Raw genomic sequence first — 22,370 nt, forward strand, 5'->3', positions numbered from 1 at the left:
CATTGTCAGCAGCATCATCACCACTACCATAACCATCATCACCACCATCACCATCATCACCACCACCACCATCACCATCATCACTACCATCATCACATCATCATCACCATAATCAATATCACCATTATCAGCATCAGCATCACTACTACCATAACCATCATCACCACCATCACCATCATCATCACTACCACCACCATAACCATCACCATCACCATCACCATCATGATCACCACCATCACCATCACCATCACAATCAATATCACCATCATTATCAGCATTATCATCACCTGCAGGAAGCCTCTGCTTGTCAATACTGTCACAGGAATGCACCAAGGAAAGCAGAAGGCCAATGGACCTTGGGCGTTAGCAGGGCTGTGTTGAGATAGTGGTGGCTCAAGGCAATTCCCTAATCTGATCATCCTTTTACTGTTTACCAAACTTTACCTTTGATATGCCTGTATGCATTACTAAAGAGCAAATGTGTATTCAAGTAAATAGCAGACCAGGCCAGAAGTCGGTGTGTCTCTTCAAGAAAGAGGCTCCCCCTGATCCCCAATGCCTTCTAAATTCATATTTCTTGTATAGCATTTTCATTTGTGCGTCGGCCCCTCCTTCAGATCCTGAACCCCACTGTGAAGGTCGTGGCATCCACCACCATCATCACCACCACCATCACCATCATCATCATCATTATCACCATCATCACCATCACTACCATCATCACCACTACTTCCATCATTAAGATCAATATCCTCATCTTCACAATTCTTTTCATCAACACTCCCACCATCACCACTGTCAATATTGCCATCAATGTCACCATCATATTATTATCATCAGCAGTGATACTTCAGTGAGTCTTCATTACCACCATTGTCATCACCATGGTTACTGTTGTCATCCTCAGCATCAGCATCACAACTATTTATTGAATGCTTATTTATGTGTCAGATACTGCCACAGAGGCTTTACATAAATTATCTAATTAAATCCTCACAACCATCCTGTAACATTTTTCAGATGAAGAAAATGAGGCTCAAAGAGGCTAAGGAACTTGTCTGAGGTCACACAACTAGTAAACGAAGGCGGGGGTTACATTCCCACAGAGTCCTGTGAGCTCAGAGTCTGAACTCTTTCCCACTACTCCACACTGTGCCTGTTGGAGGGAACTATTTGTTATGTAGCATTGTGGCAGCAATACTGACTAATACAACCACTTCCCAGCTGTGTAATCTTGAGAAGGTTACTTCACCTCTCTGAGCTTCTACTCCTACACGTGACATAATAATACATATGTCACTGGTTCTAAAACTTTAGCCATCAGCAAACCATGTTTAGGAATATTTTGCTTTATCTCCCTATAATCCATATCACTGTTTACTTAATGCTTTTCTTAAATCAATTCACAGTTTCTAAAAGTCTAAATTCTGACTTCAGTCTCAACCTAAGCAGTAATATCCATGAGGTGCCATTTATTTAATTTCCATATGCACTAAAATACTTTAACATTTTCAATGCCTATATTGCCTCTAAAATCACTTTGTGCACCACCAGTGGCACGTAATATGCGGATATATATTAGGTATAAGGCAGGGTTTAGTGACAATCACGTTAAACGGTACCCTGAGCTAAGTGCCTGCTACACACTGAACACTGTGTTGCTGCTGATGCTGGTGATGGAGAGAAGTCACAGCCTATGAGGCGGGGTGCAACTCACTGATCATCGTGGTCCCGCCCGCCAGTGCTGCCCTGGTCCCTTGGAAGAAGTCATCGGCGGCGGTCATCCCCTGGGACGGCTTCTGCAGGTACGTGTTGACGTCGATGCCCCCGGGAATCACCATCCGCCCGTTGGCCTCAATGGTCTTCACTCCACCAGGAACGATTAAGTTCTCTCCTATTTGTCTGGAGACAAACAAGAGAGAAGGCGTTGGTTCTTTGAAAAAGGAAATGGTACCAGCCACCTTGCAGCTTCAGACCATCAGGGAGAAACACTTCCGAGCCAGGCCCCATCCCGGGCACTGGGCGGACAGAGACAACGCAGGCAGGACCCTGCCCTCGAGGGCTCAGGTCTAACGAGGAGGCAGGGCATGTCGACAGATGGTCACGATCCAGTGCAGCAGAGGGTGGGTCACGTCAGTAGCCTGGTTATCTGGGAAGGCTTCCAGGAGGAGGTGGCGGCAGCGCTGAGACCAGCATCACCATCAAGTGGTAAAGGACTCCCCGGACAGCCCGTCACTCCAGAGCACGTCACACACCTCTAGCAACTGGCTCGGGTACGGAGGGGAGTGTTTGCAGCGAGACAGAGTGAAAAGCCCCCTGGGCCCTACGAGCTTTCAGACAGTGTGATGGGCTGAACTGTGCGCCCCCACATTCCTAGGTTGAAGCCCTAACACCGGACCTCAGCATGTGACCGTTTGGAGACGGGTCACCAGATACAAGGAGGCCGTCGGGCGGGCCCTGACCCAGCAGGACTGGTGTCCTTATAAGAGGAAGCTACACGGAGCCCACGTGCCCAGGAGCAAGGCCATGTGAGGACACGCGAGCAGACGGCTGTCACAGCCGAGGGAGAGGTCTCCTTAGGAACCAGCCCCGCACACGTCCTGGACTTGCAGCCTCCAGAGCGTGAGAAACACGTGTCTGTGACTGAGCCTCCCTATCGGTCTGGGGAATTCTGTCACGGAGGCCCGAGCAGACTAACACCCGATCTCCGGAGGGTGGAGAGGGGACCGATGGGGAGAGAGTGGAGAAGGACTTTAGCCCAATGCATGTCTTTCCTGTAAGTGCCCAGGCGCTGTCCGTAGCCAGACAGTCCTCTCTCTCCCGGCCCCTCACCCAGCTCTGGAGATTCCGAGCAGGTGGAAGAAAACTGTGAGCTCAGTCGGGTGTACGAGGCTGGAATTCACACAGCCCCTCACTGGGTCTGTGACGCGGGACAGACTTCTCCCTGCCCGCCTCTCCCAGGAGGTAGAGCAGGGACCCTGTGTGTTTCCCAGCCTCCACGGGAGCTGCAGCCTGCATGAGGCTGTGGCAGAGCCGGGCACGGGGGTGGGGAAACTCAGTAAACACTAGGACCTCCTCCACCCGCAGTGTAAACCTCCCCAAATCTCTCCAGCCCTGATAGTCACAGCAACACGGCAGTCACTGTGGAGCAGAGCCCAGCCTGCCATTCCCTCTGAGACTGGCTTCTTAACAGGTCTGTTTGGCCCGGCTGGTATGGCTCAGTGGTTGAGCACCAACCTATGAACCAGGAGATCACGGTTCAATTCCTTGTCAGGGCACAGGCCCGGGCTGTGGGCTTGATCCCCAGTGGGGGTGTGCAGGAGGCAGCTGGTCAATGATTCTCTCTCATCTTTGATGTTTCCATCTCTCTCTTCCTCTCCCTTCCTCTGTGAAATCAACACACACACACACACACACACACACACACACACACACACACACAAGGTCTGTTTGGTCCACGCACTTTATAAGCCCGTCTTCCAGGTAGACGTCGGCATAGAAGGACTGGTCATCGTTGATGATCCGTCCACCTTTGATGAGGAGCCGGTCACTCTGAAAAGAAAGCAAAGTGTTAAGTGTCACTGGGGAAAAGCCAGGAGGTGTTTTTGTTTGCTTTTAACTTTTAATATAAAATTATTCAAACATTTTCAAAAGTAACAAGTGGCGTAAAAAAGCAAGGCCCAACAATCTGGAATCTCGAGCTCTTGGTAGAGTCTGCTCTCCCACTTGCTTTCGGTCTCTGCTCAGCGTCACTTACCTGAGAGCCCTCCCCGGCTGCCCTCTTAGGATCACTATACACCGCTTCCTGCCAGCCGACCCCACACCCCTCCCCCATTTATGGTTACACAGCACTTACTGCAGTGCGTCTGACATACTAGGTATTTACGTTTGTCTGAAATGTGACTCCCCACGGGCATCAAAGCTGTGGTGTGTTAGTTACCCCACCGGCTGAGTCCAGCGCATATCACAGAGGGTCAAACACACACGCATGGGTGTGGATGGATGGCGCCACCTAGAGCTGAGCCCTGCACTTGTCCTTACGAGACTGTCAGCTCCAAGGGGGCAGAGATGTCATCCATTTTACTCACAGCTGCATCCCCTACACCTTGGACACAGCCTGGACAGATGGATGGATGAAAGGATGGGTGGGTGGATGGATGGTTGGAAGGAAGGAAGGAAGGAAGGAAGGAAGGAAGGGAGGAAGGAAGGAAGGGTAGATAGATGGATGGATGAATGGATGGACAACTGGGTGGGTGGGTGGATGACTAGGTGGGTGGGTGGATGAATGAGTAAATGAATGGATGACTGGGTGGGTGGATGAGTGAATGGATGGGTGGATGACTGGGTGGGTGGGTGGATGAATGAGGAAATGGATGGACGAATAGAAGGATAGATGAATAGATGGATACCTTGAAGGACGAATGGGTGAAGATGGAGAGAAAGGCATTGCAGCCACGAGACAAGAACTAAGAGCCACGATCCAAGGAGGAGATGTGTGAACCGGCACGTCCTGTCCCCCGGCAGGAGGGTCTCTGGAGGGAGGGGCTCCAGCTCAGTCAGGGCCCGGCCCAGCACCTGCCTCTTATGCCTGCGGGAGAGGCCAGCCAAGACGTGTGCGTCACAGGGAAGACGCCCTCTGGAGGGCACTCCAGGACCAAAGGAAAGAGGAGGCGCGGGCTGTGCACATGCAGACACAGAGACAAGGGGGTGTGCAGGCTCCAGGCACCAGGAAGCAGGGAACTGTGAGTCACAGGCAGCTGGCGCGTGGCTTCCTGGACACGGCCTCCCACTTCTAAGAGAGGGCTCTCAGGCTCCGCCTGCAACATGGCATTAGGTGTGCTGTGAGCCGAACACCAGCCCCACCTGCTCTGCTCTTCCTGGAACCCACGGTGGAGCTCGGGCTCATACCCCACCCCTCCCAGCACCCAACTACCAGCAGGTACCGAGGCAGCTGCTGCACACGGGCCCACGCTCCTGCTGTCCTCAGGGGCCAGCGTTTTTCTTAAAATATAAGCCCATGACCCGGCAAGAGCTTATGTGACTTTCTCGTTATCTGTGCCTTTGCCTTTTAATTGGCATTTTCCAAGCCACGTTCCTTGGGACCCTCGGTCACAGGGGTTTTAGCAGCTGGTGTCCCAAAAAGGGAATCCCAGGTGTCGTGAGCTTAGAAAAGTCTGGGTTAAACAGAAGCCAAGGCTGTCTCTGTGACAGGAACTCCCAGGTCCTTTACTCCTGGGTGTGATGTGCATATTCACGAGGGAACCAAGCTCACGGCTTTCCCAGCGGATCCTTTTGTTTTGCGGGAAACGCTGACCAGGAGACTTCCCCGCAGGAGGCGTCCGGGGATGTGCTCCAGAGCCCGAAGGTCCTGCCTGCTCGGACCCTCATGGCGCGTCCGGTCCGACCGAGGGGGGAGCGGCTCAGACGGGTGACTCCCAGGTTCACACACAAACAAGGGCGCAGGTTGCCTTTCCTAGCTTCCTCCCCCGCGTTCGCTCCATCAGACACACTCTGTCACATCTTAAAACATGTTCAAATCCATCACATCCCATAATCAGATTCCATCAGGAAAAACCCAGGGCTGTGATCCACGGGCCAGTTCCCTGGGGCTCTGCTTCTTCACTCAGCTAACTCACAGCAAGAGCCAATTGTGTATGGGACACCAAATTTTAAGAATTTCGTAAAAGTCACACATTAAAAAAAAAAAATAAGAATACACTGCCTCTCCCAGATTACCACGAGGGACAAACAAGATATGTGAGCGAGGACAAGCTCTGTATAAAAATCGCTGTTTAAATACTCCGAAGAAAATAAAATAGCTAATTCGAAATCCAACAAAAATCTGACTGTCAGGGTGCCGGAGACGGCCAGTTCCGGATTACGACCCGCTCGGCTCCTGTCCCGGATCAGGGTGCGTGAGAATGAAGTGTCCAGAGTCAGACAGATGTGGGTTCCGATCCCTCCCCTCTTCCCATCCAGGTGACTCAACCCCTGCTGGCCTCAGTTTCCTCATCCGTAAAATGGGGATAAGTGTCCCTGTCTCCTAGGGCTGCAGGGAGGACTCCTGGGGACAGTTCCACCATGATGGGTGCTCTGTGCTGAGCACAGGCCTGGCTCATGGAAACCGTGGGGACAGCTACACACCGTTAACTCCTCACCGTTCTCTGCAGCAGGAACTCCGCTCCATACACAGCTGTTTAAGGAAGGAGGGTGCCGCTAAAAGAAGCAGTTCTCAGGCCAGTGGGGGCACTGAGTCGTAACCCAGCCTTTGCACCCAGGCTGGGAGGGCTGGCAGAGATTGGCAAGGAGGCCTCCACGCCAGCCCTCCCAGGGAAAATGAGTAGGATTTAGCCCCACAAAAAGGAGCAAAGAGCCTGCAGAGAAGGGGAGAGGCACGGAGGCCGCAAGGCACCCGGTGGGCTCGGGGGTCTGTCAGCGGTTTCCTCTGGCTGCACTGTGGCCTCCGAGGGCACCTGGAGGGGTATGCAGGTGCCCGCTCACGGGGACCCTGAGGGACTCTAACATCCTGGGGGAGGAGCCTGGGCTGGCGGCGAAGTAACTGCAGGGCTTGCATCAGGGAGGAGCTCAGACACACAGAGGGCCCTGAACGAAGACATCGTGGGAACCCTGGGCAGAAGGGGATGAAGGGACACTCGTCACCTTCACACCCTCCTCAGAGCTGGCCTTTCTCAGTTAGAACAAGTGCCGACCAAGTTTGCACACGGTGTCAAGGGCCTTAAAATGGGTCGTGACTTGACCTAGAAATCCAGCGCCGGGAACTCGTCCTCTGGAAAATGTCCCGACGCAGGGCAAGGACTGCACTGAAGTGTGATCCCGAATTAATTCCCATCGCACTCCCGCACCACCAACGGGGTGTCGTTCAGATACTAAAATGCTCCCTGGGGACTTCTGAGAACGAACAGAGGCACTGAGCAATGACATGTTAGGTGAAAAAATAAAATTTCTATGGTGGTATTCGGGGGTGGGTAGATCTTTCTGGCAGTAACTGACTCCCCCCAACAGAGAGTTTGGGGTGCCGCCCCCATGTCTCTGCTGCCCATCCCTCTCCCATTACAGTCATCACACTTCATGGTCGCTGTTCACATGACCCTCCCTCGGTTGGACACCTTCATGGCCAGGAGGGCCTGTGCCATTCATCGCTGTGTCCTCAGGGACCCGCCAGGGGCTGCGAGGGCACCGTATTTAGCAAATGTTTGCTGAGCCGGAGGAGAGGGGCTTGACAGGCAGGAGGCAAAGGAAAAGGGAGGAAAAAGCAAGAGAATATTTGAAGAGAGTGAGAAGGAGAGAGGAGAGTGATATAAAAATTATAAAGAGCCCGGCCAGCTTGGCTCAGTGGTTGAGCATTGACCTATGAACCAGGAGGTCACAGTTCGATTCCTGGTCAGGGCACATGCGTAGGTTGCAGACTCGATCCCCAGTAAGGGGCGTGCAGGAGGCAACTGATCCATGATTCTCTCTCATCATTGGTGTTTCTATCTCTCTCTCCCTCTCTCTTCCTCTCTGAAATCAATAAGTATATATTAAAAAATTAAAAATAAAAAAGCTACAGGCATTACCCAGCTGGTGTGGTTTAGTGGTTGAGTGCTGGCCCATGAACCAGGAGGTCAAAGTTTGATTCCCAGTCAGGACACATACCCGGGTTGCAGGCTCGATCCCCAGTAAGGTCGTGTGGGAGGCAGCCAATCAATGATTCTCCCTCATCATTGATGTTTCTCTCTCTCTCCCTCTCCGTTCCTCTCTCTGAAATCAATAAAAATACATTTTTTAAAATGTCAGGCACTCCTTCCCATACAACAGCAAAAGAAACAGCAGCCTCGGCTTGGGGGGAGGGTGGGGGGAGGTCCGGATCACAGTGCATTTCTTGCGTCACCGTCTATCCCTGAGCAAAGCATGAAACCTCTGAGTTGTGTTCCCCCCACTGCATGGTGGGAAGAAAATCCATCACCTCCACCAGAGTCAGAGGAATAAAACATCCGTTGCGGCCTGAAGATCCTCAGGAGAAAAGAGAAGTGCTTTTCACATCAAACCCACACATAACCCATAATCACGCGCTTAGCAACCTTGGCTGTCTGGTAAACAGCAGAGAACCAAAGCTGTTATTACAGAGACAACAGGGAAAGAGAGAGGCTATGTCATCCAGGAGGGGGCGTCTGAGCTGGGTTCTGAAATATGAGAAGTTCAAGCAGCTGCAAAAAGGAGGAGAAGGGGCACATTGCAGCCAGGTAAGCAGTATATGCCCAGACAGACAGCGTGCTGAGAGATCCAGGTAGAAGAATGGAAGGAGGGTGTGTGCTGTCCATGGTCCTGAAACGCCCTGGGTACCCGGACAGTGAGGTCTCTCCAAACCCCAGGATGCTGAAGTTCCCTCTCTCGCCTGCCTCGCCCAGCCTGTATTTCCTCACTGCTTTTCTTGCTCAGCTCACTGGCATATCCGTAATCTTTACGCTCCTGCAGAACCAAAGCAACCATGGCTTAGAGTCGGTTTCAAGTCCTTTCGACTCTTAGTACCAACCCCTCACTACTTTACTTCTCCTTCCCCAGGAAGGTGGGGGAGGACATGAATCCCCTCTCCTACGATGCTTCACTAATGCAGAGATTGGAATCTGCAGCTAATAAATGGGTAAATGTCAAAAAAAAAAAAAAAAAAGGATCGCAGCCCAGCTATGAACCAGGAGGTCACGGTTCCATTCCCGGTCAGGGCACATGCCCGGGTTGCAGGCTCGATCCCCAGTGTGGGGCATGCAGGAGGTAGCTGATCAATGAATCTGTCTCATCATTGATGTTTCTATCTCTCTCTCCCTCTCCCTTCCTCTCTGAAATCAACAAAAATATATTTTTAAAAAAGGGATCTCAGAGGTTTGGTCTTCACACTGGGAAGGCAGCTCCAGCTGGGGCTGCTGGGACACACAGATTCCAGTGGGGCTGCCTGGTTCATCCCTGGGAAGGGGCTCGGAATAACTAAAAGAACCGTCATTTCTGGAAAGATAAAGAACATGTTTTCTCCAAAGGGCAAGCACAGAAACGAGTCTCAAAAAGTTCAGGGAAGCCCCGTTTTTGTAGACACGTGCTTGTCTGTGCATTAAATGCTGATGAAACTTCTTTCTCTTCAGATAAAGGAAATGTTAAGGTAAGCTTTGAAAGTTATGAATCCTTCAAATCCTACAAGCCATTGATGGTGAGCTCATGTTTGCAACTCAAAAATTCAACACATACAACTCACATGGCACCGTAGCCTCAGTGAGCCTCAAGTCCAGCCAGGAATTCACAAACACCCCAGGTAATGCCCGCGGGGACCCTCCGTGGTAGATTGGGTTCCTGTTTCACAATCCCACCTGCCTCCGCCCACATGACTTGCTTTGACCAATAGAATGAGAGCGGGCGTGACCACACCCTCTGAGCACAGGCTTCCGGCGGCTGGCAGGTTTCAGCTCAGGCTCGGAGGGTGGCCGGGAAAACCACACGACCCAAGAAATGGCGTCTCCTTAGGTCTGAGTCCCAGGATGAGAAGAAAGGTGGGCAGACCTGACCCAGGCAGAAGCCGGAAGACAAATCTGGCTGAGCCCCCTGCACCTCGGCCCCTCCCAGACCTTTCGCTGTAAATAAATCGTTGGTGCCGTGAGCCAGGGCAGCGGGGTTGCCTGCTGCTGGGCATCGCTGCCATGGAAGAGAACCGGCACCAAATCGGGTGCCACAGCCAGAGGTCGATACCTGGCCCAGAGACTTCATAATTCCATGACTCGGTCACGACCTTTAGTAGCCAGAGCCGCCTGCCTCCCAGCTCTGGGTGCCATCCCCCCAGCCTCCTATGGCTGCAGGGCACTCCTGTGACTCACAGAAAGCCAGCCCATTGCCTTTGCCTCTGCCTCGGGGGATGGCCTGTCAGCTGGAGGCCCCTTGTCACTTCCCAGGAAGGCAGCCCCTTCGGTGACAGGCCTGACACCAAATCCAATTAACACACATTGTACTCCACTTGCATGGGCAGGGCACAGGGTAGCATGGCATTCTCCTCCTCCACCAATCAGAACCACAGGCAGTCCCCATGGGCTGCAGGCCTTTTCTGCGAGCTCAGGCCCGTTTCCACGACAACCGCAGTTACAACACAGAGATCTCAAGCCCCATGATACCTGGCAGGTATTCAGGAAATCCTCCCTGCGGGACTGGGCACCTGGTTTTAAAACAACACCCCTCTGTGGTGCCCCCAGGAGCGGGCAGGGCCTCAGGCTGCCCACAGGAGGCGGGGGCCAGCTGTGTGAGCCTCTATGTCTACACCCACTTTTGTGTGCCCTGTCTGCTTCTCGCCTCACACAAAGCACTCTGAACAGAAACCGCCTTTAAGAGACTCACATTCCCGAACGCAGGCTCAGTGTCAGCTCTGCATCCCGTGGGTTTCCAGTTTCAATTCTTAAAGAAGCAGGTCTGATTGCTACACAGGAAGAAACTGAGAAGTGAAGCCATTGGCTCCAGGTCACACAGCGAGGAGCCAGTGGAGACACACTGTAACCTAGTGCCCCCTGCTGGTTAGCCCAGGGTCTCCTCCCTGTACCTGATCAGCATGTGTGAGCCTCAGTCCCTTCCCCTGCACAATGGGGACAGGTGAGGACAGACAGTCCGCATCTACTCGGCTCCTATCCAGCCGTCCCCAGGCGCGTGCACCTTCTCTTCCCTCCCGGTAGCGTTGCTGCAATTATGGCCAAAAGGGAGGAGGCAGAGCAAAGGCTCTGCAAGTTGCCAAGGGCTCTCCAGAGGGAAGAAATCAAATGTGAGACCCGATCAGCTAATGAACATCGGCAACACCCCCTCAAGCCAGGTGCGTTCCCCTTTATCACCTTGGCTGGTTAAGGACAGGGCCCGGCCAGCCGCCTGCAGCCTCCCCTGCCCCACAGGTGCCAATAACCCCAAGGCTCAGGCAGGTCGCCTCTCTGTGCGTCAGTTTCCCGTCGTAAAATAGAGGGCAGTTCTGAACGTTAAATGAACACGGCACTTAGAACGGGGCCTGGTTTTTTAATGTCCTTGCAACCTGGGGGGATGGATCGCATTCAGATGCTCAGGTCCATCCTCAACTTCTCTCTAACCGTCACCCCCACCCCCTCCCCAGGACAGCCCGTGACCCTGCTGTCACACACGTATGCGTCAGCCCTCCCCTTGAAACCCGTCCCCAGCTGTCCTCACGCAGACAAAGCACATCCTCCTGCCTCCTCCCGGCCTGGCTGCCCCCCTCTCCTGGCCTTGTGCGGCCATATTGGTCTACTCACACGGCACTGTCACAGCCTGGGCCTCCCTGAGGCCTTCCGGCCGCAGAGGTGCTGCCACACCTGCTGCCCCCCCCCCCCCCATCTCCAGCTCACCTGCTGGGCACCTGCTCTGACGCCAGGAACCTGCTGTCTCCCCCTGGAGTCCAAACAGCGCGAGGCGCACACCTGATTAGCGCTGTGTCCTGACATCGGGACGCTCTGTCTGCCGGCTTGTCTCGATATGCATCTTCTCCCTGAGACTGTGAGATCCTTTCCACCAGGGACCGCGCCTCAGCCCACCAGCCGCTCAGCAGGGAGGCCCGGGCAAGGCCCTCAGCTCTGGGAGCCTCTGGTAGAACTAATCACAGCGCCTCCCTCACGGGGCTGGTTCAGATCACATGTAGGAGCACTCCACACACTCAACACTGGCCTCTGAGCACCAACGCTGAGGCCACGTGTCTGCACTGGACGTTTCCACCGCTTTTATCAGCTCCTCAAGGAGTCTATGACCCGGGGATGTTTTTAAGTCCGTTTAAAAGGTGCCCAGGGATTAAGTTTTATTTTGGATCCATTTTGTTCTGCAGGCTCAGAAACCAAGGACAGCAGAAGGAAGAAAAAAATGGAAAAACTCCAAACATTGTACCTGGAAACTGTGCTCGGTGAGGACTAGAGAACTGGGAACAGAGGAGGTCCTGGGCCTCTGTGAAACAGCTTCCAGGAATATCCGTGTGGAAGAGGAAGGAACCATGAGATTCTGAGGGCACACATGGGGCAAAAGGCAGACCCTCAGGCCACATACAGAAGAGCTGCCCAGCCCTGACCGGTTTGGCTCAGTGGATAGAGCATCGGCCTGCGGACTGAATGGTCCCAGGTTCGATTCTGGCCAAGGGCCAGGAGGCAGCTGATCGATGTTTCTCTCTCAATGATGTTTCTAACTCTCTATCCCCCTCCCTTCCTCGCTGTATAAAATCAATAAAATATATATATTTTTAAAAAAGAGCTGCCCCACGGCAGAGCTGTCCTAGAGTAAACGGGCTGCTGGGTAAGGTGGTGATCTCCCCGTCACTGGAGGTATGCAAAAGGAGGGTTTGGAATTCCTACACTAGAGGGGAGATTGAAGTGGAGTCGACACAATGGGCACTTTCAGCCTCCTTAAATGCACAAGCACAAAAAAAATACATACGTTAAAAGGTTCCTTCCAACTTTGAGGTTGTATCAATCAAATATTTGCAGAGATTGGGGCTGAAGGCCTGAGGGTCTACAGATACAGTGTGACAACAAGTACATGCAGCATAATTGGGGTCAGGTCCAGCCTCGCCTCCAAGCGGCCACCTGGTCGCTCAGTGCATTTCTGCTTCATAACCATGGAGTCTTCCATGGAACCGACCCCAAGTTCTGACACCAAGCAGTTACTCAGTGGAGGTCCTGGCGAGGGTGTGCCACTGTGACCCAGCCTGTCTCTGGACGGTTCTTACTGTAAAAGCTTGCCTTTCAGGGGGACATGCAGCGAAGCTCGTTAGTAAATCAGATCCACCCTCTCCCCGCTGCCCATGCACCATGAGGAGGCTTTCGCTCTCTCCAAAAACCCTTCGTGCCACCCTGGTCTCCTTCTGGGTGGCAACCACCTAAATGCTAGCTCTATGGATAGGACATTTGTTACGGGGAGTCAGATGCAGGAGGGGCTGGGACCTCGCTCGGCGAAGAAGCCCCGTTTGCCACCTCCTCTTCATTCATCCCCTCACACGGCACGGCGTCCCAGCTATGAGTCAGCAGTGCATAGCGGGCTCCTGGGGACGCGCCAGGGAGAATCAGACGCTGCCCCCGCCCTCCAAGTGCACGAACCACAGTGAATGGAGTGGGAGTGCTCACAATTCCAGCCCCGGGAGGAAGGAATCCCTGCAGGGAACGGGCACGGCTTACACGCAGGCCAAGGGCCGCAAGGGCAAGCCTGGTCAGGGAGAGTGGCCTGTGCCTGGGCTCAGGCCTAAGGAAGGAGCGGGACCTGCCTCCTCGTGTGTCCACAGCCATCACCCCCCTCCTTCTGGCTGCTTATTTTCCAGACCAGCTACCCCATGATGCATCCTAGACTCCATGTCATTTCCAAGGCCACCAACTGTTGGAAGCTACCCGTTGTCTTCACTATCAGGAAAGTGTAAACAAGGAGCCCGGAATGCTGGTGGACCTTGAGCTCCGGCAAGGGCCAAAGCTATGCACCGATTGTTTAGCCGAGACAATGGTGGCTCAAGCAATTTCCTGACCAAATAGTCCCAGAGTAAATCTTTACTAATATTTACTGACCTTTAAGATAGTCTGTCTGCTACCAGAATTGCCTGCCTAAGGGCTATACGTGTATCTAAAATTGAATAAAAGGTTGGCAGGGCCTTGAGAAAGACTCTCTGCCTGGCCCCCCAATTTCCAAATTATTTCTTGTCTCATCTCGTCATTTGCCCGCGGCCCTTCTCCAGGTCCTGAACCCAAGCCACGCAGGATGTGGCCATCAAAACTCTTACAACCAACAACAGTTCAACACCAGTTCAGGGCTGTCGGCTCGCAGAGCAGTTATGATCTGGCCATTGCCTCTCTCCAGGCAGTGACTCTCAACCTTTCTCTGTTCAGGTCATACTTACAAATACAGTCCCCTTAGTCATGGTTGCACTTTCCGAGGTGTCAGTTACCTGTGGCCAACTGCGGTCCAAAAGTATTAAACGGAAAATTTTAGAAATACGTAAACAACGCCTATGTTTTCAACTGTGCGCCCTTCCGAGCAGCGTGCTGAAATCCCGCTCCATCCCACCTGGAACGCCAATCGTCCTTGTCCAGCGTGTCCACCCACACCGCATGCACGACCCGCCTGTCAGCTCCTCAGTAGCTGCCTCCGTTACCAGATGGCAGCATCGCAGCGCTGTGTCCAAGTCGCCCTCATTTAACTAACAACGACCCCGAAGTGCAGGAGTGGGGAGGCCGGCAATGAGGACACACCAGAGAGGACCGGTGAGTGTGTGCATCTACCGGAAAAATCACAGTCTACATGGGGCTCAGCACTATCCGTGCTTTCCGACACCCACTGGGGGTCCCGGGACGTATCTCCTGGAGATGGGGGGCCGGGGGGTGACTGTGATGTAAAAATTTGCAGCATCATTAAACACCACCACCAATAAGTCAGCCATCGTTACCAACCAGCCCTACTACATGGGGCCGTGTCTGTCTCAAGGGGCTTTTAATAAAAGCTCCTTAACTGCACTTGCTTGCCCTTCAGCACCAGGCGCTGTCCACTGCCCTCACTGCTTTTTCTGCGCTCCAGGGGCCAAGTCCTCTGAGGTCCCCGCCCAGGGAGAGACCTGTCTTTTACTCCCACAAAAATGAGACTCCATTCAACACCGTTCTGCTTGTGCGTGCTCAGGGCTCCGGCCAAGAGGTGTGACTAGAACACTTTGTACACTTGGCCATAGCAAACGTTAATTTTAAATGCTGATCACATGTAGCAGCACACCCTGGAGGACTGCTTCAGTGCACAGCACGTGGGCGGGGCCCTGGGGATGGGACTCCTGCATTCTCCTGGCTTCTGTACCCGGCTCCCTAATCTCTATCTCTGGCCCCATACCTCTCACCCCCATTCCATCCCATTTCACTCTGCGTAACAAACTGCTACAGGCATCTCAAATCCTTTGTGTAAAAGGGCAGGGAAATAAACGGAATATTTATAGACAGGTTGAATGCTACCCTCAGGAGCGCAACAGGCCTCACACGGTTTCTGCATATTTGCACGTTAAAGCAACGACTTCCGTCCCATGTGACTCTCACTTGATCTCTTTCTTCCCTGCTCAACGTTCCTGATTGTTTTGCACACCATACAGCAGGGGTCCTCAAACTATGGCCCACGGGCCACATGCAAATACAAATATTGTATTTGTTCCCGTTTTGTCTTTTTACTTCAAAATAAGATATGTGCAGTGTGCATAGGAATTTGTTCATAGTTTTTTTTTAAACTATAGTCCGGCCCTCCAACGGTCTGAGGGACAGTGAACTGGCCCCTGTTTAAAAAGTTTGAGGACCCCTGCCATACAGTATCACATCTACACTCATCTACACTCACACACTCAATTACACACACACACATACACTCTGAAACACATTGTAACACACACAGAGATTTCAAATCAGATAGTGATTGCTGAGCTGGCAGACCAGCCTGTCGGCCCTCCTGCTTGACTCTGAGTTCTCCATGCCTCCGCAGGGCACGGCAAGAGCCTGCACACGCCACCACGTCTCTGTGGGCCTCAGTTTACTCTTTGGAACATAAGGAGGACACATCCAGGCTGTTTCCCTCACAGGACAGCTCCGCAAACCAAATGAGAGGTCATGGAATTCCTGCTGGATTCCTGCTGGAATACTCAGCAAAAGCGGGGATGATCAGGACTCAGGAAGTAATATTTTGAATATTAATGCTCAGCCACCATGGCGGACACTGTCTCCCCCCACAAGGAGCAGGCGGCCCCCTTCAGTGGCTCGGTGAGGGCCAGGAGCCTCGGCAGGGCCAGGAGGCCACGTGCCTTTGTTTGCCCAGAGCCACGCCCAGGACCTTCTCGTCACTTAACCACAGCACTGGGCGCCCAGGGCGAGAAACAGCTTCTGCTGAGTTAATCCCCGGCTGGTCATTAATTTTTAAAAGCCACACATGAAACAGAGCCTCGTGAATATTTTAAACAACCCTTGGGGGCTGAAGCTAAGTGGTTCTGCTTTCCCCCTCTTCTCTCTCAAGCTATTGTGTTTTCTCAGGAAAAGGCTGAGGTGGAAAAAAAGAGGGAAAAGACGCCACGATCGTAATCAACAGGAGCAGAACGTTTCATAACCCGGCCGTGTCCCTACCTATGTCCACACTGCGCCCGCCTGTGCAAGTGTCCACTCTCCTAGCTCTGCGTTCATTGGCAAAGCGGGGACCTTATCCCCATTGTTCAGATGAGAAAACTGAGGCTCACAGGGGCACAGAGTGACCCACCATCAAGCAGGGGTGACGTGAGGACGCACCTCCGAGCTGTAGCTGGTCCTTTCTGAAGCCCCTCCAGGCCCCAAGGCCGCACACACCCTGCCTGCCAACTGCGTTTTACTGTTTCCAAGATTTGCTCTAAGTGCGCGAGAAGCTGCCTGGGGAGCAGAGGCTGGGCTCCCACGATGCTGGCTTTGCTGGCTTCCTTCAGTCTCTCCAACATGCCACACTGGGGGGCGAGGGGAGGGGGCTCCTCCCTGCCGTGTCCCCTCCAGCCTCCCATACTCCCCCTTACAACAGCCCCTCCACTCGGTTGTGATTTCAGGCTGAAATGTCAGCGTCTGCTAAACTCTGGGAAGGTAAGGGCCAGGCTGGCTCCTTCCCACGTTCCCTAGCCCCCAGCACGCCCATCAGACCAGGTGCTGTAATTTCTGGTAATTACCAACCAAGAGCTATTGACCAGAGTGAGGGTGCGCCCTGGGGAAGCCACAGCCCCACCCACTTAACCACTCCTGCTCCCGGGGAAGCTGAGTGGCCTGGAAAGGAGCTCCCGCCAAGGCCACCCTCTGGGGTTCACTGTTTCTCCTTTAAACCACCGTCTCTCTGGCTGGGATGGTCTTGAGGACCCAATGGAACACAGATGCCTCCTCAAGGGCGGCTTCCTCGGAACCAGGCGTGATTCTCAGCATCTCCTCTCTCGCCCCAGGCTACGGAAGCCCTTAGGGTCCCTTACACAGGGGTCACAGGAAGGACTAAAGCAGCAGGACCAGCCAGCAGTTCTGAAGCCCCTACTATGTGCTAACACGCACTGGGCGCTCAGCCAGGGTCCTCTTAGATGCTCAAGGGGCCTGGGAAGTGGCCAGCGGGATACCCACTTTGGATAGCAGAGCTGGAGGCTCAGCGAGGCAACTGAGCAGGATGCACCCAGACACCTGGCGCAGAAGCTGCCCCATCTCCACTCCAGAGCGTCATGTGGGAAGGCTGGCATGGCGAGTGCTGTGAGCAGACTGAGAACTGTACGCCCCCAGGGGCACCACTCCCCCTGGCCCACCTCAAAGACCATCCTGCTAAACTTCCTTCTTGGAAACTGGGGTCCTGGGAGGGGTACAGACCTGCATGGGCCACAGTCACAAAGGGACTCGGGGCTCCTAACTTATCAGTCACTGCATCGCCCTCCCCATCACCTTCCTCAGTTCCCCTGGAGGGGAGGGTTAGAAAGCCCCAAGAAAGGGACCTGCTCATACAAATACCCCAGACCTTCCTACCACTCGGCTCAGCCTGAAGCAAGCACACTCCTGCCATGGATTCTTAGCCAACAACACCTGGAAGACATCGGTCACTGTGCCTCCCAGGGTCCCAGGGCAGGGATTCAGGGTGGGGAAGTGGAGGTCCCCCCCTCAGGAGTTGCATCTCTGCACGGAATGCAGCACAGGTCCGCTGGCTACACCTGCAGCCGGCCCGTCGGAGGGGATTTCTCGGGGAAGATTCAGCCCATCGTTGGGTAGGATGCAGGGCTGTTCTGGGGGAGCAGGGGGCCCAGGTCCCTCCCAACCTCCCTCCACCTGCATCCCGGCCAGCGCACAACGCCCCCCTCAAAGGACTTATGGGGAAGATTCAATAAAACAAGGTCTGCAATATGCCGGGCGGGCGGGCGGGCGAGTGGGGATGCCAGCTGCCTCCTCCTCCCAAGGCGGCCCCCTGCAGGGTCCCTGGGGTCATCCCTGAGCCTGGCTTTTGGATCCCTGAGGATGCTGGGTCTCCCGTCCGCAAACCTCGGGCATCACCCTGGAGCATTCCTCACGCCCAGAGGCCCCTCTCCCAGCACCCAGCTGCTCCCGCATCCACCACCCCAGGCCCGAGGGCCCCCGTCCCTCAGGAATGGTCTGGTTCCACTCGGATACCAGGCAGGCCATGGGGCAAAGCCCTCAGCGCCCCACCCAGAGACAAAGCTTAAAGAAGTGGGATGCTTTGTTTCCGGCCACACCCAGGGACCCAGGGACCCAGGGACTGCTGGGCGCCCACGCCCCCGCGGTAACCCTTCCAGGGCCACAGCCCCCAGTGCATGAGTTTTAGCTATGGCGAGGAATGGGAGGGGCCCTCCGTCATGGCGCCGTCTCTAGGTGCAGACTTCCACCCCACGGTCTGGGAGCGGAGCTGACGGCCCTGGATCTTTTTCCTTCCTCTGTGCTATAAGGAACCCGTCTGCGAGGTGCAGGAGCTGGGCGGTGCCGGCCGAGGTGCGGGAGGCTGGGCTCCAGGCAGAGTGGAGGTTCGGACCCTGAGCCCCTCCCTCTTTTGTTCAGCTCAGCATCCTTCCTCCCAGGCCACGCCAGCCTCTGGCACATCCCCTGGGGAGGCGGGGGCTGCAGGCCTGGGGACCCAAGCCTAGCCTCCAGCCCCGCCCTGCCCGCAGAGCGGGGGCTCCCCCACCCATTGTCCCCCGAGGCTGGGGGGAGGGGGCTGCAATGCGAGACCCGCCCCGCCCCAACCGCTGTGGCTGTGTCGCAGAAACCCTCGGGGCCGCCCCTACTTTCCCAGGAGGATCCGGCCCGGTGGTGACCACCCCCACCCCACAAAGGGGCGGGCAGGCGGGCGGCTTACCGTGATGTGCGGGATGCTCTTCTTGCCCTGGTAAGACATGGCCCCGGTGGCGCCCTGGGCCCGCTGGTGGACCTGCGGGCTGTTTTTCGCACTGTCAGGCTCTCTCTCGGTCCCACTCCCCACGGGCGCGGTGACAAAGCCCGGGAAGGACGCAGAGACTCGGAGCTCGCGCCCGCTGACGCACCGCTGCCCGGCTCCCGGCCTGCGCACCGCCGCTCCGGCTGCCAGCACCGCCCGGCGCCGCGAGGGGGCGGGAGGAGGAGGGAGGACGCGGGCGGGAGGAGGGCGCGGCAGACACACAGCTCCTCCCGGCGGCGGAGCCGAGCCCTATTCGCCCCTCGGGCAGGAACCGGGAAGCGCTTCCCTTCCGATCGCCCCACTCCGCCCCCGCCCCCCAAATCGCGCCGGCTGGCGGACCCCCGCCCGGTGCGCACCGGCGGCCTCGCTCTCGCGATGGGGAAGGGCCAGTGTGCAGGGTTCTTTTTAAAGCAGGAGACGGCCTTGCGATGCGCAGGCAGAGCCGGGGCGGCGGCAGAGGCAGCGCGCAACGGTGGCCTCCCCGCCACAGCCGCTTGGGGGAGGGTGTGCGCGCTGGTGCCCAGGACCCGCCCAGGCTGCTGGAGCTTTCAAAGCCCCCAGAACCGGCTCAGAGGCGGCCCCCTCCTGCCTCTCTCCCTCAGATCCCGTTTGTCCGCAAGCCATTCCCTGAATAGACCCAGCACTTTCCCATCTCCAACTCCAAGCCTTTCTTCAAGCTGTACCCTCTCCCTGAATAGCCTGCTCGAGACAAAAGCTTACCCATCCTCCCAGACTCATCCCCAAGGCTTCTCAGTAAAGCTCCTTCCCATCACCCTCGCCACCCATCACCGAACCAGCCTGCCTGAGGCCTCAGCAGGGGCCTCCTGCCTTCGGAGAGGGGGCAGCAGGGACCCAGGAGACAGGGTCCTAATTCATGGCTGCCCTGCTCCACCCCCGCATCCGCTGAGGCGTCAATGCCAGGCCATCAGGGCACCACAGTCTTGCCGACCGGACAGGGACTGTTTCCAGGGCCAGACCATTGGCGCCAAGGTCCCCACAGCTTCCTGAACAGACGGGAGGCAGGAGGAGGAACAGGACCCCTGACTCCCGGGGGAGAGGGGACATTAGCCCAGGACTCAGAATTGCTCCAAGGAGGGAGGCAGGAGGCCAGGGCATAGCTGGATAGACTTCATGACAAGGGAGGAATAAAAGATACGAAGGAGAAAGGAGAAAGCCCCAGCAGGCCCCACAACACTGGACAGAATAAAATGCTGACCTGCTCTCTGCCTATAAAATCCCAGCCCGTGGGGGCTGTACAATGACCCGTCTCCTTTACTTTCCAGTTGTCACCCAGAGGCGTGGTGAAGCTCCCACACGCAGGCTGGGGCTGAGGCCCTCACCGTTACACCCCCCCCACCCCCCCACCCCCGTCCAGGACAGGAGGCCAGAGGTGCCTAGGCCTTCGAATGGAGGTGGGTTGGAGCTCTGCACAGAAGAAGTAGCTCCACATTCCAGGAACACGAGGCCACACTTTCCCACGCTGCAGGTGGGGAGCTGAGGGTTACAGAGGTCAAGTATCTCAGGTGCAATGCACACGAGCTGCAGCAGAGCAGAACCTGGGAGCCGGTTCCTGCACACCTCGGCCCAGCTCACTCACTCATCCAGTCAGCCTCTGCCCTGAGCTGGGTGGATGCCTTGTCCATGACGGGACACTGTGAGGACACGCTCCCCCCTACACACACATACACACCTCCATTCTCTCTCCCCGCTTAGTTAAATCTTTGGACCCACGCACGAGGTCGTCCCCAGGGCTCAGCCTGGGCAGGGACAAGACCACGTGTGTATCGGGGGAGGGGCACCGGCCAGAGATTGGCCAAACAGACAGCTGCTCCCAAGCAGACTTCCCCGGTACAAAGCCCCGCAGTAGCTCAGCCTTGGGCCTCGGAAAATGCTGCGCCTGCGCCGCAGAAACCCCTCCTCCCTCCCCAGGGAAGAGCTGGATGGGTGGGGGGAGGGCTGGCACCCTCTGCAAAGCGCAGGAGAAGGAGGCCCGCCCGAACGGAGCTCCGTGGCCGCTCGATCCGCAGAAAGTAAAAGGTTGCCCCCAGGGAGACCCAGAGGCCCCCTGGACTCATAGTCTGGAACCTCCAGAACCCTCAGCTGGCTGGAGGCGCCGCCTTTTGTCCTGCCCCCTGTCCCGGAGGAGCCGTGGAGAAAGGGTGTGTGTGTGGGGGGGGGGGGAGCAGGCTGAGATCTGGCCCAGGCGGAGCCCCAGAGGCCATGCTGCCGTAGGTAAAACTGACCGCAGCTCCACCAGGGATGCGCTTCCTGCCAGCTCCCCGCCCGGCACAAAGCGCCCTGGCCTCCGGGACACTCCACCGCGCCTGGAGGGGGCCTGGAGGAGAATGTCACCCGCACTTCCCATATGGAGCAGCTGAGGCTCAAGAGGGCGAAGGGCCCTGGTTGGAAACCAGGGTTTCCCAGTATTGACCCCGGCTTCTCAGTCTGTGGCCCTAAAGCCTCCCTTTTGGGCTCGGAAGGCTGGATCCTAAGTGAGGTTGGCCACCAGAGAAGCGAGGTGGGCAGGGGGAGAAAAAGGAGTAGAAAAAAGGAGATGGGACGCTCTCAATATCACCTTCCCTGGCTCCCACCCCGTTCACACCCCCTCAATGTACACCTTCCCTTCACGGGGCGCCGGCTTCAGAACCATGGAGAGTTCCCCAGTTATGGGGACAGAGTCGCAGGCAGGGGTGGGGGGCAGAAGGAGACTCACTGCGCGGTAGCAGCCAAAGGCCTGCCTACCCTATTCCTCCAGGAAGCCACCCAGATTTCTGTCCTGGTCAAGCTCTGACTCCTGATGGCTCACTTTATGCCTCTCAGAGCATTTAAGGGAAGGGCGAATTAAAATGATGATGATGATGATGATGATGATGATAAAACGAACAACCAGCCTTTATTGAATGCTCACTACTTACTTCATTCTCACAAGGAATCTGTTTCCCAATCTGGCCTGGGGTGGGGCTGGGGTGCTGAGCGGTGCTCGGACGTCTACTTCTGGGGCTAAGCCTACAGGTCGCCGGCCCGCTGCTGCTCCAACTTACATTTCCCAGACACCTGGCCCTGACCCATATATCCCAAAGCTGTGCCCTTATCCATCCATCTCCCCCGGTTCCCTGGCGACCTGCAGCTCAAGGGAGGTGGGCCCTCGGGCCAAGGCCTGGCGTTCCTTCTCCACGGTGCTCCCCCGCTTTGGGAGAGGGGGCTCCGAGTCCAGGAAGCTAGGGGCTCGGGTTCAGATCCCCAGTCGGCCTCCAGCTTGCTGTGCAGCACACTGAAGCCCGCACTCCAGGCCGTGCTGTGGGGCTCGGGAGCAGCCCCTGGGAATGCCTGCGCTTGGGGGTGCGAGGTTTCCCGTCCCATCTAAATCTTTAACCAAACCCTTCCCGCGGAAAGCCCCCGGGGCGAGGCTTCCCTCCGCTGCCAGCTGTGTGACCACGTCCCTGACCCTGTCCCAG

The 22,370-nt window shown here is 55.8% G+C and overlaps 1 protein-coding gene across 1 annotated transcript; it reads right to left on the reverse strand.

Annotated features, from left to right (window-relative positions):
• Positions 1 to 649: 649 nt before the first annotated feature.
• On the reverse strand, positions 650 to 19,054 carry LOC102428977 (dihydropyrimidinase-related protein 1). The gene is made up of 3 exons (XM_006107107.3): positions 18,838 to 19,054; positions 3,464 to 3,552; positions 650 to 1,902 (listed from the first exon to the last, which is right to left on the reverse strand). The coding sequence occupies exons 1-3, from the start codon at positions 18,874 to 18,876 to the stop codon at positions 1,695 to 1,697; spliced, it is 336 nt and encodes a 111-aa protein (XP_006107169.2). The 5' UTR covers positions 18,877 to 19,054; the 3' UTR covers positions 650 to 1,694.
• Between the last annotated feature and the right edge of the window lie 3,316 nt (positions 19,055 to 22,370).

This window comes from Myotis lucifugus, unplaced genomic scaffold, assembly GCF_000147115.1.
Source record: "Myotis lucifugus unplaced genomic scaffold, Myoluc2.0 scaffold_1016, whole genome shotgun sequence".
NCBI classification, from domain to species: Eukaryota; Metazoa; Chordata; class Mammalia; order Chiroptera; family Vespertilionidae; genus Myotis; species Myotis lucifugus.